The sequence below is a fragment of the Podarcis filfolensis genome (genome assembly GCF_964270895.1).
Source record: "Podarcis filfolensis genome assembly, chromosome: 11".
NCBI classification, from domain to species: Eukaryota; Metazoa; Chordata; class Lepidosauria; order Squamata; family Lacertidae; genus Podarcis; species Podarcis filfolensis.
The window spans coordinates 42,578,812-42,591,918 of record NC_139613.1 but is presented as its reverse complement, the minus strand read 5'-3'; the positions used below and the strand labels follow the sequence as shown (position 1 = coordinate 42,591,918).

General features: G+C 44.7%; 1 protein-coding gene and 1 long non-coding RNA gene across 4 annotated transcripts in view; one reads left to right on the top strand and one right to left on the bottom strand.

The window, feature by feature from the left end:
- The window catches only part of KCNN2 (potassium calcium-activated channel subfamily N member 2), an 89,097-nt gene that overhangs the window by 75,654 nt on the left and 336 nt on the right, over nucleotides 1-13,107 (bottom strand). The window contains exons 2-3 of one of the 2 annotated variants that reach the window (XM_083576767.1): nucleotides 10,513-11,744; nucleotides 8,796-8,891 (exon numbers count right to left, since the gene is read on the bottom strand). In XM_083576767.1, coding sequence (XP_083432893.1) covers nucleotides 8,796-8,891; nucleotides 10,513-11,744 — 1,328 coding nt within the window. The remainder of the gene's footprint in view (nucleotides 1-8,795; nucleotides 8,892-10,512; nucleotides 11,745-13,107) is intronic. The other variant, XM_083576768.1, reaches the window with a different exon arrangement.
- LOC310745123 overlaps nucleotides 11,799-13,107 on the top strand; it is a 74,030-nt gene continuing 72,721 nt past the window's right edge. The window contains exon 1 of one of the 2 annotated variants that reach the window (XR_014539959.1): nucleotides 11,799-12,128. This is a non-coding gene — a long non-coding RNA (uncharacterized lncRNA). The remainder of the gene's footprint in view (nucleotides 12,129-13,107) is intronic. The other variant, XR_014539960.1, reaches the window with a different exon arrangement.

The following is a 13,107-nucleotide window of genomic DNA, read 5'->3' as shown; positions in this document are numbered from 1 at the left end:
ATATATATATATATATATATATATATGCATATATATGCATATATATATATATATATATACCACTTATCTCTCTTACTGTGGGCTAAACCATACCCTTTAGCTCAGCATTATACTTTTGAGAAATTGCAATCCATTTCTTTGTTGCAGAACAGCATTAAGAGCTGACAATTTGAAGAGAACAAGCAACAGCAAGGGAGCTTAACCCTTCCATCATTTCTTCCCCCACCTGGAAGCTCTCAGAAACTACTGGAAACTCTTACAAAATGAGACAGTAAGGGAAGTTCCAGGTGGGGAGGGAGTCAGCACCTTTCTCCCTATTGTGTCCACACCCTAAACATTCTACAATTAAAACTAAAAACCATAAGAGAATAAAACAGTCTATATCATCTGATGACAACATCTTGTGCAGAAGATACCTGCTATTTAAAAGTGTGTCCATGGGAACATGCACAGCAAGGAATCAAGAAACATAAGTCTCTCTTCACAGCGAGTTTTACTGCATGTACCGGTAATTTGAAATTACATATCTGCAGAAGTCAATGGCACTGAAATCGATCCATTCTAGATCTGTTTCAATGTTATTTGCAATTGTAACCACCAATATGTAAGGTTTTTGGTTCTTCATCTAACACGGGGCATCTCAAATTCCTAGTAGGATGGGTACAACAACTGGCAGTGCAATAAGTAGAATGGGGTGTGTGAGTAGGAAATTGATTCAGAGGACAACATCAAAGGAAGATAATAGGAGGGCTGAGCAAATCCTGATTTTAAAAAAAAACAACCTTTTCATTCAAAGAGTCAGAACCTTAGGGAGGAAAACTAAAACCTGGTTTCTGATGTGTCATTAGCAGAATTATAGTTGTAATAACCTAAATGTGACATTTTCATTGAAGCTGATGGAGCACTGCAGACATAAGTGAAAGGGATGCAAATGTAAGGGATTGAATATACCTTGATCCTTTAAAGGTAATTGTTTTAAATGTGAATTAGGCTTGCCTTGGGAATAACGGTCACCATCAAACCCCACAAGAACAAAGGCTCCTAGTAGAAATTCAGCGACAGTAATATTAAAGAGAAGAGAGTACACGTATCACAGCACTGCGTAATTTCTTATCTGTGGGACAGAGAAGAGACCCAAGATTTATGGGCAGAAATGCTTATGAGGCAATAGCATCTAATGCTAAAGTGTGCTAGATTTCCCCCTCTGTTGTGGCTGCTCTCCTTTATTTAAGTGCTCTTTCACTGCCAACCTTTTTGGAGCCGTGGGCACATTTCCAAACCAGATGAACTGTTGGCAGCACCAACACCAACCACACACTGCAGCCTATTATATTGGCTACAATTGAATGCTACTTCCAAGACTCATTTTGTGGGTTGGGGTGGACACCAGGGAAAGCCTCTGCCCATACAACTATGTGTGTGGTGTTAGTCAGTGGCATAGCAAGGTCAGGTGGTAGCCAGTGTGGAATTTTTTTTGTCACTCCTCCCGCTCCTGCATTGAAATTGAAATATGTCAAAGAGAGCCATGCAGGCGATCCCGATGCAGATCCCACCTTCCCCCATCCTCTCTCCACCCCCCTCTGTCAAAGAGAGTTGCACAGGCGATCCCAATACAGATTGTGTCTTCCCACCTCCCTCCACCGCCGTCAAAGAAAGCCACGCAGGCAATGCTGTTGCTGGTCCTGATACGGCTCCTTCTCGCCTCCCTCTTCTCCTCTCCACCCCTACACCAGCGCGTGACCTCTCTCTCTCTCCCCTCAAACCAACTGGGCTGTGGAGCTCTCCTAGACACCACTTCTCCTCCCCACCCCCAAACCAGTGTGCCTTGGCCCTTAAATGAAAGGCGAGAGCAGGCGACCACAGCCTCTCCCACCTCCATGCCCTTCTCGGGAGTCCACGTCAGCCCCAGAAGGACCCTGCCTTGCCCCATGAGCAGCACAGCTTTGACCGCGGCCACACAGACACACACACACCACCTGAGCGAGGGCAGGACATGGACGGGCAAGGGGAGAATGCGCCCGGCCACAGAGGTGGGAAGGGGACGCATCAGCGTTGCAATGCAACTCAACCCCATTCGGTTCCACTACACAGGCAGCGTCGAGTTCAGCGGCATTTTGTCACCCCCCTTATGATGGCACCCAAGCCGGACCGCACCTCCCCGTACCCCCTTCCCAAGCCCCGATGTTAGTGACCCCTGATGACCTACAAGTGCCTAATTCCTGCCAGGCATGAGGTCTGCAGACCTCCCCTTTTAGGATTTCTCTCTCTAAGCATCACATAAGTTGTAAAACAATGTGATACGTAAATCTGATGACAAATTTCACTGTCTTTATCTCACTGCGTTTATTTCCAATGACTTGCAAGACACAACATGATGCAACTTGGATATATAAAATAAGAGGGAGGGATAGTGTCACATTAAACAGTTAAAAACCACTGGAGATGCATCACAGATATGCGTTAATAATAATAAAGACACTGTGCTATGACACAGAAATTCAGGAATCCTGATCAATGCAAAAACATCAATGTGAATATATAGATTGTTACTTGCATGTAAGTCCTCATAGGTGTGTACTTGCTTGGATCTAGCTTGGTGGTGTTTGCCTCAAGGTTGGCCTGATGCCCAAAAATAAAATATAATATTTCACTCATGATAAAACAGAGAACTAGGTCATGGGTAGGCAAACTAAGGCCCGGGGGCCAGATCTGGCCCAATCGCCTTCTAAATCTGGCTTGCGGATGGCCCGGGAATCTGCGTGTTTTTACATGAGTAGAATGTGTCCTTTTATTTAAAAAGTATCTCTGGGTTATTTGTGGGACATAGGAATTTGTTACCCCCCCCATATAGTCCAGCCCCCCACAAGGTCTAAGGGACAGTGGACCAGCCCCCTGCTGAAAAAGTTGGCTTACCCCTGACCTAGGTCTTCAGTCTGAGTGTTAGGCTTGAGCTTTATTTTGTATTCTCCACAGTACACCAAACTCTGGGTCCACAGGCCATTCACTGAAGCACGAGGACAGCTATTTAAGTGCTCTGTAACAACATTATTTGTTGTAAGAACTATTTTAAGTACAGCCCGGTGTTTATGAGGATCTGCAAAAGAAAATGGATGTACAAAGAGCACGGGGCTGGCTTACTTAACATGCTCATTTTGGAATACACCTTTAAAAGCTCATGAAAACATAAGAAATAGGAAAAATAACTGTCTATGTTATCTTGTGTGATTCAGGAGTATGCAGTTATAATCAGGCAATCCACAACACACACACACACACACACACACACACACACACACAGTTTGTTATATACAAAACATAAGGGTCTATGCTCTGAGAACATTACACAGTCACTTCTAATTAATGTGCATATTAATGTGCAAATGAATATTACAGTGCAATCCTGCCACTCAGGAGTAAGACCTATTGAATTCAATGGGGTTCATTCCCAGGTTAACTGGGTTAGAATTGCAATTCTATGCAAACTTCCTTGGGAGTCAGTCCGAGTGAAACAAATAGCAGTTAACTACCAAGTGGATGAGAAATAGTCAATCCAAACTTAAGTTTCCCATTTCTTGAAAAGGTTAATATCAATCAGTACCTGACAGCCCACCACCATCTAGTATGTATTTTTCTGTACACTTTGGCTGTCCCATCCAAAGAATGATACAGATCTAAAACACCAACTACTTGTTATTTTCAAAATTCTGTCAGACTATCAAGAACTAAATGTTACATATAATTAACAGCTTAACATGCTACTCGTTTCTTTAAACTTTGAAATAACCTCCAAGTAACATTTTGCTCCATAAGATATGCTTTCCATTCTTAACTCATCTCCATTCAACCACATACCAATGCCAGCATATATGCTTTGCTTAAAAAAAGAAGAAGATAAAGGACCCCTGACAATTAAGTCCAGTCACAGACGATTCTGGGGTTGCGGCGCTCATCTTGCTTTACAGGCCGAGGGAGCCGGCGTTTGTCCACAGACAGTTTTTCCGGGTCATGTGGCCAGCATGACTAAGCTGCTTCTGGCACAATGGAACACCAAAACCAGAGAAGCACAGAAACGCCGTTTACCTTCCCGCTGGAGCGGTACCTATTTATCTACTTGCACTGGCGTGCTTTCAAACTGCTAGGTTGCGGCAGGAACTGGGACAGAGCAACGGGAGCTCAACCCGTCACAGGGATTCGAACCACCGACCTTCTGATCAGCAAGCCCAAGAGGCTCAGTGGTTTAGACCACAGCGCCACCCACGTACCTATGCTTTGCTTACTATCATGCTAATCAGAGACAGCAAAAAAACAGAAAATGTAGCTTGACAACTTGAAAAGGTACCACCAGTAACAATGAACTGTACTGGGCTGCATGCACCATTGGATTGACTTATTGTAAGGCAATCCACAGATCTTTTATTGATCTTCCAACCACACTGAAGCCATTGTACTAAATAAATAGGTATGATTGACTTTCAAATTTCTCATACAACATTTACTGAAAAATACTGCATTTCTTTAAATTCAAGAACCTTTGTCCTCTTTTTTTTTACAAGAACATAAGCTCATGTTTTAGTGCTCGATGAGCATTAATTATGTGGCTATAACAACATAGTGCTAAATAAGGTATCACCTGCACTGCATGTTCATAATCATATGGCTCACTTATGCTGAAAACCATGAAGATATGAGTCCTATGCAGAAAATCAATCAAATCTGCTACTCTTGATACCTCATGCATATTTCAAAGAGTGACTTTATTCACATGCATGTGCATCCACACACATATATATGTTTGCAAATGAAGCAAGAATTCAAAGACTCTGAACAAACACTGTAGTATTTTCAGATACAACTAATTAGTTTACCCTTTTTTCTTGGGCTTCCCCTTATTTTGGAAAGGTAGGATGAAGTCTTCCAAGTTATGTGTTATTACTTGTCGTATTCTATAAAGGGAAGACCATTACTGCATGTGGGGAAATGATATTCTTCACAAAAGCTCCCCTACAAAAATTGAAATTCTTAATTTACACTCAAAAAGGCACTGGTGCTGTGTTAGGATTTTCTTTCCAGTCAGCATGTGTTTTACAATCATTATTGTAGGAAAAAGCATACCTCCCTCTATTGGCCTGAAGCACGATCTTCATATTATGCAATGTGTGCCTCAGTAAACATCTGTAAAAACTTTATATTTAAAATAATTCTAAAATGGTATGAGTATTGTAATTGTGCTCCGTTCTAAAGCAAAACGACTTTGCACAAGTATCACTTTTTGACAGAAATGCTATTTAGAAGGCAGGTCTCTGTCAAATGCCAAAATTCTATGCACACTTATTGGAGCAGAAACATTAATTTGTTTTGCTGATGGACTTAGAATGAAGATTAGGCTTAGCACAGATGTCAGTTTCCAAGGGTTGCAAAATCTTTGGAACTGAACTGGCCAAATACAATACTACGAAGATTTCCAAGTGAGTGGTCATCACCTCTGAATACCCTCCACAAGACTGCGGGGTTTAATACCTTCTCTCTAATAAGCTGCTCACATCCTTTCTCCTTTGTGTTTCACCAGATTATGCAAACAGCGAATGTAGCATATTTTAACAGCATGTATGTACATCATAAAAAATAAATAAGCCATTCATCTCTATTCAAAAATGTCTTTTAACTAAATTTCAATATTCATCTGACACTGGATTTCCAGAAATACTTTGAATCACAGTGCATATTCCCTTTCCTATATGTTCACGTACACATTTACTTTCAGGGCAAAAGATGTTAAATTGCATAAACAAGTATTAGCAAAACTTCTGATGCCAAGAGCTGTCCACAGTGCTGAAGGTGAAAGCCTGTACTGTGTACAGAGCTGGTGATTTTTCTTTCTTTCTATAGAAATTGAGCTTTAAAAATATTTAGTGAAACTCTTCCCTACGCCCTCAACGGAAAATAGTGAAGTCAGGCTGCCTACTGATGTAGATTTATATGCTATCTAAAAGCTTTTATACCAGAACTAAAAATAGCCACTGCCAAGGCTTAGAAAAACACTATACAAGTGTTTGAACTTTCTATCACTAAGATATCTGGGGAGTATGATACTGGAAAGCCCAAGGAAATTATTTGTACTGGAAGGTTTCCTGTCATACTTTTTGGAACTAAAATGAACCCTTATTTCATTCCTTAGCAAGAGAGACGGAGAGAGAACACATTTGTTAAGCTAATATTCCTGGTTACGATGTAATGCTATTTCCTTCAGAACTAAAATATTTATTGCAACATAATTAGAGAAAAATGTTCCTGTCCGTTGTTTCTCCTTATATTATATTGATTACACTTCTTTTCAGCATACATTTAAATAGTCACAGGTAACTTAGACAAATTATAACGCAGAACTACATCATCCACAGAAGTGAATGAACTCAAATCACTGCATACATGATTTCCCCACAACTATCCACCCAAAAATAGCTAGTTGCTGCTGATTTTGTGGGCACTGACTATTGCTGTCCTAATTTTCTATCATCTGGTCATGAGAGAGCAGGTGGATATTTCACAAGGGGAAACTAAAGGATGTAATGAGGTCATTGTGGTCAGAAAGAAAGAAAAGCCCAGACTTCATTTGAAGATGTGCAATGTACCAATAATTTCACCAGAATGCCCTGCTGTCTACAGTAGCCAGATTTAAAGGAGTACCACTGTACCACTATCACTATTTAATTAGGCTTTTAAGATACAACAACAATAATGGCAATTACTGGTAAAACAAATCATCATCAGTTACTGACAACCACTTTACAAAGGTAGTGAATTTAGAAGTAATCACATAACTGTAATAAAAGGTTAATTTTTATTGCATTTACCAGCACTTTCATAAATATATCGGGGGGGGGGATTCACCAGCATAAAGTATTTGTAAGGTTATAACTCGCCGAACTCTTTACTTGGGTTCAAATGCTCAAGAATAAATTATTTGAACACTGATGTTCAGAACTTCATCGCTTAACTGGTTGTAGGCAATGCTGATTTTATAACATACACCACTCAATCATCTGAATGTTTACTCAGAAGTAAGTTCCATTGTGTTCAGTGAGATTTGCTCTAGGGAAGCAGGAAAAAAACTTGCACAGCCCTTGATTTGAATTGATTTATTTGCATATACTTACTTGCAAATAAAGATTGATCTTTTTACAAAAGTGCTACAAATCAAACATCTGTTTAAAGAAATGTAAACTATATTCCTGTTATCCATTTTAAATGCTTAGTACAATTATATTCATCTTTTTTATGACAAGCAGTAAGCTTCTTCAGGCTTCACATGACTCCTGAGGGGATATTTTATTTGCATTACTGAAAATGATGTACTATTATTGTGATTTGAAACATATTAGCTCAGATTTACTGGGGAAGATGTGCATGAAAAAATATTGGTAAATAAGTTATGGGTTCCAAGAGGGGGAAAATGAGATTTCTTTTTTAAAAAATAATAATAATACTGTCTCACTTTCACACAAGCAATCCTATGGTTTGTGCTAAGAAGTATGAACCTAAAGCTGGGAGGAAGGTTTGATAAGACTGCGATCCTACTCAAGCCTACCTGAGAGTAAGTCCCATTGCACTTCAGTGGAACATACTTCTGAATAGATATGTACATATGTACATTGTTAATGCATTTTTTAAAAAATGTAAATGTTCTTTCTACTAGATCTACAGTACAAGTTAAGAGAAACAGATCCTGTGACCTTGAGCCATACAACACACAGCTACCTGAGAAAGAACCTTCAGGATCTATGGTTTGGTTTGAAAATGCTCAAAAACACTTCACAATTACGATTGCCTATTCGATGCTGGTATTTTCCTCCATCAATTAAAGAAAAAGCCTTGGTCCTTGAAAGATATTAACTATTGCATTTATAAGAAGTTATCTGTGATAACTGAACAGCATTCTATAGGAATACATTGTACCCTTCACACAGGACAGTATTACTACACTGAGATAGTTTTCATCCCATGCATACTTCCTTGGGTGTAAGGAATACTGAAATAAGCGAATCTCCCAAGTAAGCACATACAACATTAGGGTGCACATAGGGGAAACCACACACCACTACTTGTGAAGCACACAATTGTATTTGTGATACACAAATACAAGTAATTCAGTCAGGAAGACACATTTCGTAAGCAACAGAACACACTTTTTCCAATTCAGAGACAATGTCCTTAGAGGAAGAAACATATCTAAATCTTGAAAGGGACTGATCTTCCAAACTACTTTTACTTAAAGAAAAAGCTAATCATCGGCCCTTTAAACAAAACTATGCTTTGCTGACTTAAAAAAAGAATATCATTTTGGTTCATTACTGGAGTTTTGCAAACCCTGTGACAAGGATGAATTGAATTTAAACCTGTTATAACCTTTTATCCCCACCCGCAACAAGTCTATCTTTGTATAATAGACATCTAGCACAGCATCACCAAGGTTTGATATTTGGAGGTGACTGAAGAGTCCACAATTAGTCATATGATCCTGTATGGATTAGCATAACATGCAGTTGTTGTAGAAGAACGGGCAGGCATTAAAGCTCTTCATTTTGCATTAATAAATTGCCATTGAGGGCTAGAAAAGCACATCTAGTACATGCAGACTAGGGTACTCAGACATTGGAAGTGACAATATAGCTAGTAGCACCTAAGACGTTGCACTGTTAACTCTTTAGTAAGAATGCATCAATGCAGTCTGCTTAGTTTCACAGAAACGTCCTTGAAACACAGGCAGCAACAAGCCTCAGATCATAAGTGGAACGTACCTGAATTTCCCTTGCGTGGTATACAATAATCAGACCAAGCAGAATGATTGTAGAGAGGCTAATAAGGCATTTTAGGGCTAATGAATACAGCGACTCCTGCAAGAGAAAAATAGATGCTTTTTACACTGATCTTTGTGTCCTTCATCTTGAAGATCTCAGAGGGGAATACAGGCTATGTTTTGTAAGAAAGACTTTGCTCTTAAAAAACAACACCTTTAAAAGTATAAATCTTTACATTAAAAAGCAACAACACAGAACAAGATACAACTAATGAGCTAAGTGTAAACTCACTATTCTAGCAGAGCAACCCAGTACAGTACTGTGAAGAGATAAACTCCTTTAAAGGCCTAGCAAAGCAACTGGGAGTGGAAAAAGTCACCCCCAAAAATGTTACATGCAGGTCTAACTACACTGGGCAAGCCTTTCTGGAATTAAAGCTATCTAAAAGGCAGTAATCTTGTAAGGGATGCTAAAACCATTGATGCAAGGCATTTAAACAGCTGGCTTTTCCAGTTATTATCTTATCAAGGCATTATCCGATTGTCTGTCCCCCATCAGCTTTGCAGTGTGGTAACAAAGAGGCAGGGTTTTAACACACAGCTGTCGCTGCTCAGTTCAGGAGATACAAGCAGCAAGTGCCTGCATACCAGATGCGGGGCATCTTAGTGTAGAAAGCATCCACACAGCATTCATTCAGAATGTATGGATGAAGAATGATTATGGGGAAAATCTTACTAGGCTAACATGGATTGGCTGTGCAAGTTAGCAAGTTCCTCCGTTACTCCTTGCATAGTATGGCGTGCAATGTAGCAGATGTACGATACACATTCGTTCTACAGCAAAGCATGCATGGATGGGCATTTTAAACATCTGCAGGAAAAGCAAGCAAACTCCAAGCCACCCTGCAAGGTTCCCCAAAATAGCGGCAAACGAAGGCTATTTTCCATTGTAAGTAGCTATGGGAAATATCTACAGCTCTCTGGCTGGAACAGTCCCACAGATTTCCTAGGTAGATTGTGGCCGTAGCAATAGGAATCTTTGGATATGGAGACCGTAGGATTAACTTCCAAGTAACAGAGTTTACAGGACTAGAGCACTTGGCTGCATCCCTAAAGGCACTTCCTTGGAAGTAAATGCCACTACAGTAATTGGCACTTTCTCAGTAAGTGAATGTATTCAGGGTGGGGGTTTCAAAGTGGTTATCTGCCCCATTGGAGGAAGTAAGCAATATTGAAATTGGTGGCTAAGTAAGCAGGTGGGACATTAGAAAACCACATTCCTTGTGAAGCACAACTGCATTTGGGTGTGACCTACACAAAAAATAGTTCACACAGCTGTAGTAGCTCAGTTTTAACATACACAAAAGCAGTTCAGCCGGGAAGCCACATTTCCTAATCAACAGAGCGTACTTTTCCCAATTCAGAGACAATGTCCTTATGGGGGGGGGGAGGATATGACAATAGGAACTGCTACAAAGAAGGGAGAAAGATGTGGAAAGGAGAGGGAAAATTATAAAGTGGGCAAGGGAAGAAGGAGAGGAAAGGAATGGAATGGATGGGGGGGAAACAAGAAAGGAAATGTGGAGGGGAGAGAGAGAAAGAAAGAAAGAAAGAAAGAAAGAAAGAAAGGGGGGAAGGGGGGAGAGGAACAGAGAAGAAGAGAGGAAAGACAGCGAGGCCAGGGATGCGAGGCGGGCGCTGCGAGGGGCAGCAGGTACCTTGGTGTAGGCGCCCCACGACAGCTCGGTCTCGATGACCATGACCACGATGCCGAACATGCCGAAGATGAGCGCGTAGTCGCTGAGGCGCTTGCGCTTCTCGAAGAGCGCGCGCCGGTGTCCCAACTTGTAGCCGATGTTCTGGTTCTTCTTCTTGCTCGACTTGCTGCCGCCGCCGCCGCTGTTGGTCTGGCTGCCTCCTCCACCTCCACCTCCGCCGCCGCCGCCTGAGGATCCGTAGAGCGCCAAGTTGTTGGAGTTGTTGTGCTCGGGCTTGGACACCACGATCTCCGGGCCGGCGCCGCTGGCCGAGGAAGCGGCGGCGGCGGCGGCGGCAGCCGAAGCGCTGGGACTGGCGTGTGAGGGAGGCGGCGGCGGCGGCTGGTGAGGCTGCAGCGGCTGCGACTCGGAGTCGAGCTCGTGCAGGTTCCTGCGGGACGAGCTGAGGTTGCTGAGAGGACGCATGACGCCGCCGTTGTATCTGCAGCTGCTCATGGCTATTTCCGTGAAGGGGTTGCTTTCCCGCCGCTGCTGGGACGCTGCTGGGTGGCTGCTGGGAGGGTGGCCGTGGCTGCCTGCGCTGCCGACGCTGCTGCTGGGGCTTCCCGCCGGCTGCTGCTGCTGCGGCTGGACGCTATGGCACGGCTGGTAGTAGTGGGAGTGGTGGTGGTGGGGCTGGGGCTGGGCGTAGTGGTGGGGCTGCCTGGGCGCACTGGCATGGCTGGAAGGGGTCAGCTCGCTCACGTTGAGCTGGCTGCCCGGGCGCGACGAGGCTGCGGAGCACGAGAGCGGCGTCGACGAGCGCGCCCGGAAGGCGCCCGCCGCCGAAAGGGGCGACGAAGTGCGGAGCAGCAGCGGCAGGTTATCTCCCGCGCCCGACGCAGCGCCGTAGTGAGCAGCGCAGCAGTTGTTGCACTGGAGGCACGGGCTGCGCTGCTGCTGCTTCTCTTGAGCGTGGCGCTGCTGCTGCTGCTGTTGCTGGCAATGCGGGTGTGGGCGCTGCTGCTGCTGCTGCTGCTCTGAGCAGAAGCTCGGCTGGAACTGCAATGGTGTTTCCATGTCAGAGCTGTTAAAGCTGCAGGAGGACCAGGCGGTGGTGCACCCTGCGCAATGCGTTATGGTCGGCAGAGGGGAGTTCTGTTGCCGCCACGACGGGCCCATCGCGGCTCCCGTAGAATCCAGGCGCCGAGTCCGATTGGTCGGGCGCACCAAAACAACGGGCATCACGTCACCTGGAAAAGGCGGGAGGGTTGAGGGGGGGCGAGAGAGAGAGAGAGAGAGAGAGAGAGAGAAAGCGAGCTGCAGCGTGAGGAGGAGAAGAAAAGCGCGCGAGGAGCAGGCGCGTGGGGGGGGGGGGGGAGAGAGAGAGAATCCCAGGAGTTGCGCGTGCCGCCGCCGCCGCCTCTGCTGCTGGTGGCGCTGCCAGCCACGGGGGCGCGCGCTTCTCCTCTTCCCTCTTCCCTCCTCCTTTTCCTCTTCTCCGCCCGGGGGGATTCCTCCTCCACCTGCCACCGCCAGACACTCACTGCAGTGGCAGCCCCGGCGGGAGGAGGAGGGGGGGCGGCTGTCACCAGCACCACCCGCTGCTGTTGCTGCTGCAAGAATAGCTCAGGCAGGTAAGGGTTATTTCTCTTCCCCCCCCCATCCCATCCCTCCCCTCCCCTCCTCCAAACTCCCCTTAATCTGGATTACTGCAGGGCTTTCCCCTATGAACGAAACCCGCTCTACCTCCCCCCGCCCCGAAAAAAACGAGGCTGTGGTCTCGCAGCTCATCCATTAACATCCCCGGGTCCGAAATAAAATAAAATAAAATAAGGCCATTGGTAGCCTTATTGTGTCTGGACGTACAGCACAGGAGTTCCCTGGGGTGGTTCCGCTCGTGTGGATGTGACGTGCATGTAAGGCACTGGGCGAGGCTTTCCATTTGACTACGGATTCCCTAACGTTTCTAAAATTGCCCCCCGACGGGGGTCTCCTGCTCGCTGTATCATCCAGAGACCCGATAGATTTAATTCGGATTTAATTCGGATCTCATGGGGGTTTGGGGGGGAATCTAAGCCTTGGGCATGGAGCGCAAACAGGTCTCCCGGGTGATGTAACTGGGGGTTACCTCTAGCGGGGAGAAAGATGCGTGCATTGGGATGGGCGGGCGGGCGGCAATCCTCGAAGTGTGTAATTTGAGAGCAGGAAAATGCAACCATGGTAGCAGTGGTAATAATAATAACCATAATAGCATCCGCAATAACAGCAGCAACAGCAAGATCCCCGTCCTCAAGGCATTTGCTCCGAGTCCCATAGAGATTAGAGCAACACAACAACAGGAAAATCCAGTGCTCAAAGCCCTTGCTCTGGAGTAGCCCCATTGAAGAGCATAGAACGAGTCCGGAGTAAGAGCTGTGAAGCTTGCGGGGAGAGGGAGGGAGCGAGGGGGGAGACTGCGGAGGAAGCTCCCGACGAGGATTCCCGGCTCTGAACAAAGGGAAATCCCGGAATGCCAGTGTGAAAGGCGGTGCTCGCGCTCATTCACGAGAGGAGGCAGGGAAACGCTTTCCCATTGAAGGAGACGGAAGCGCGCGGGGGGGGGGTGCGAGGGAG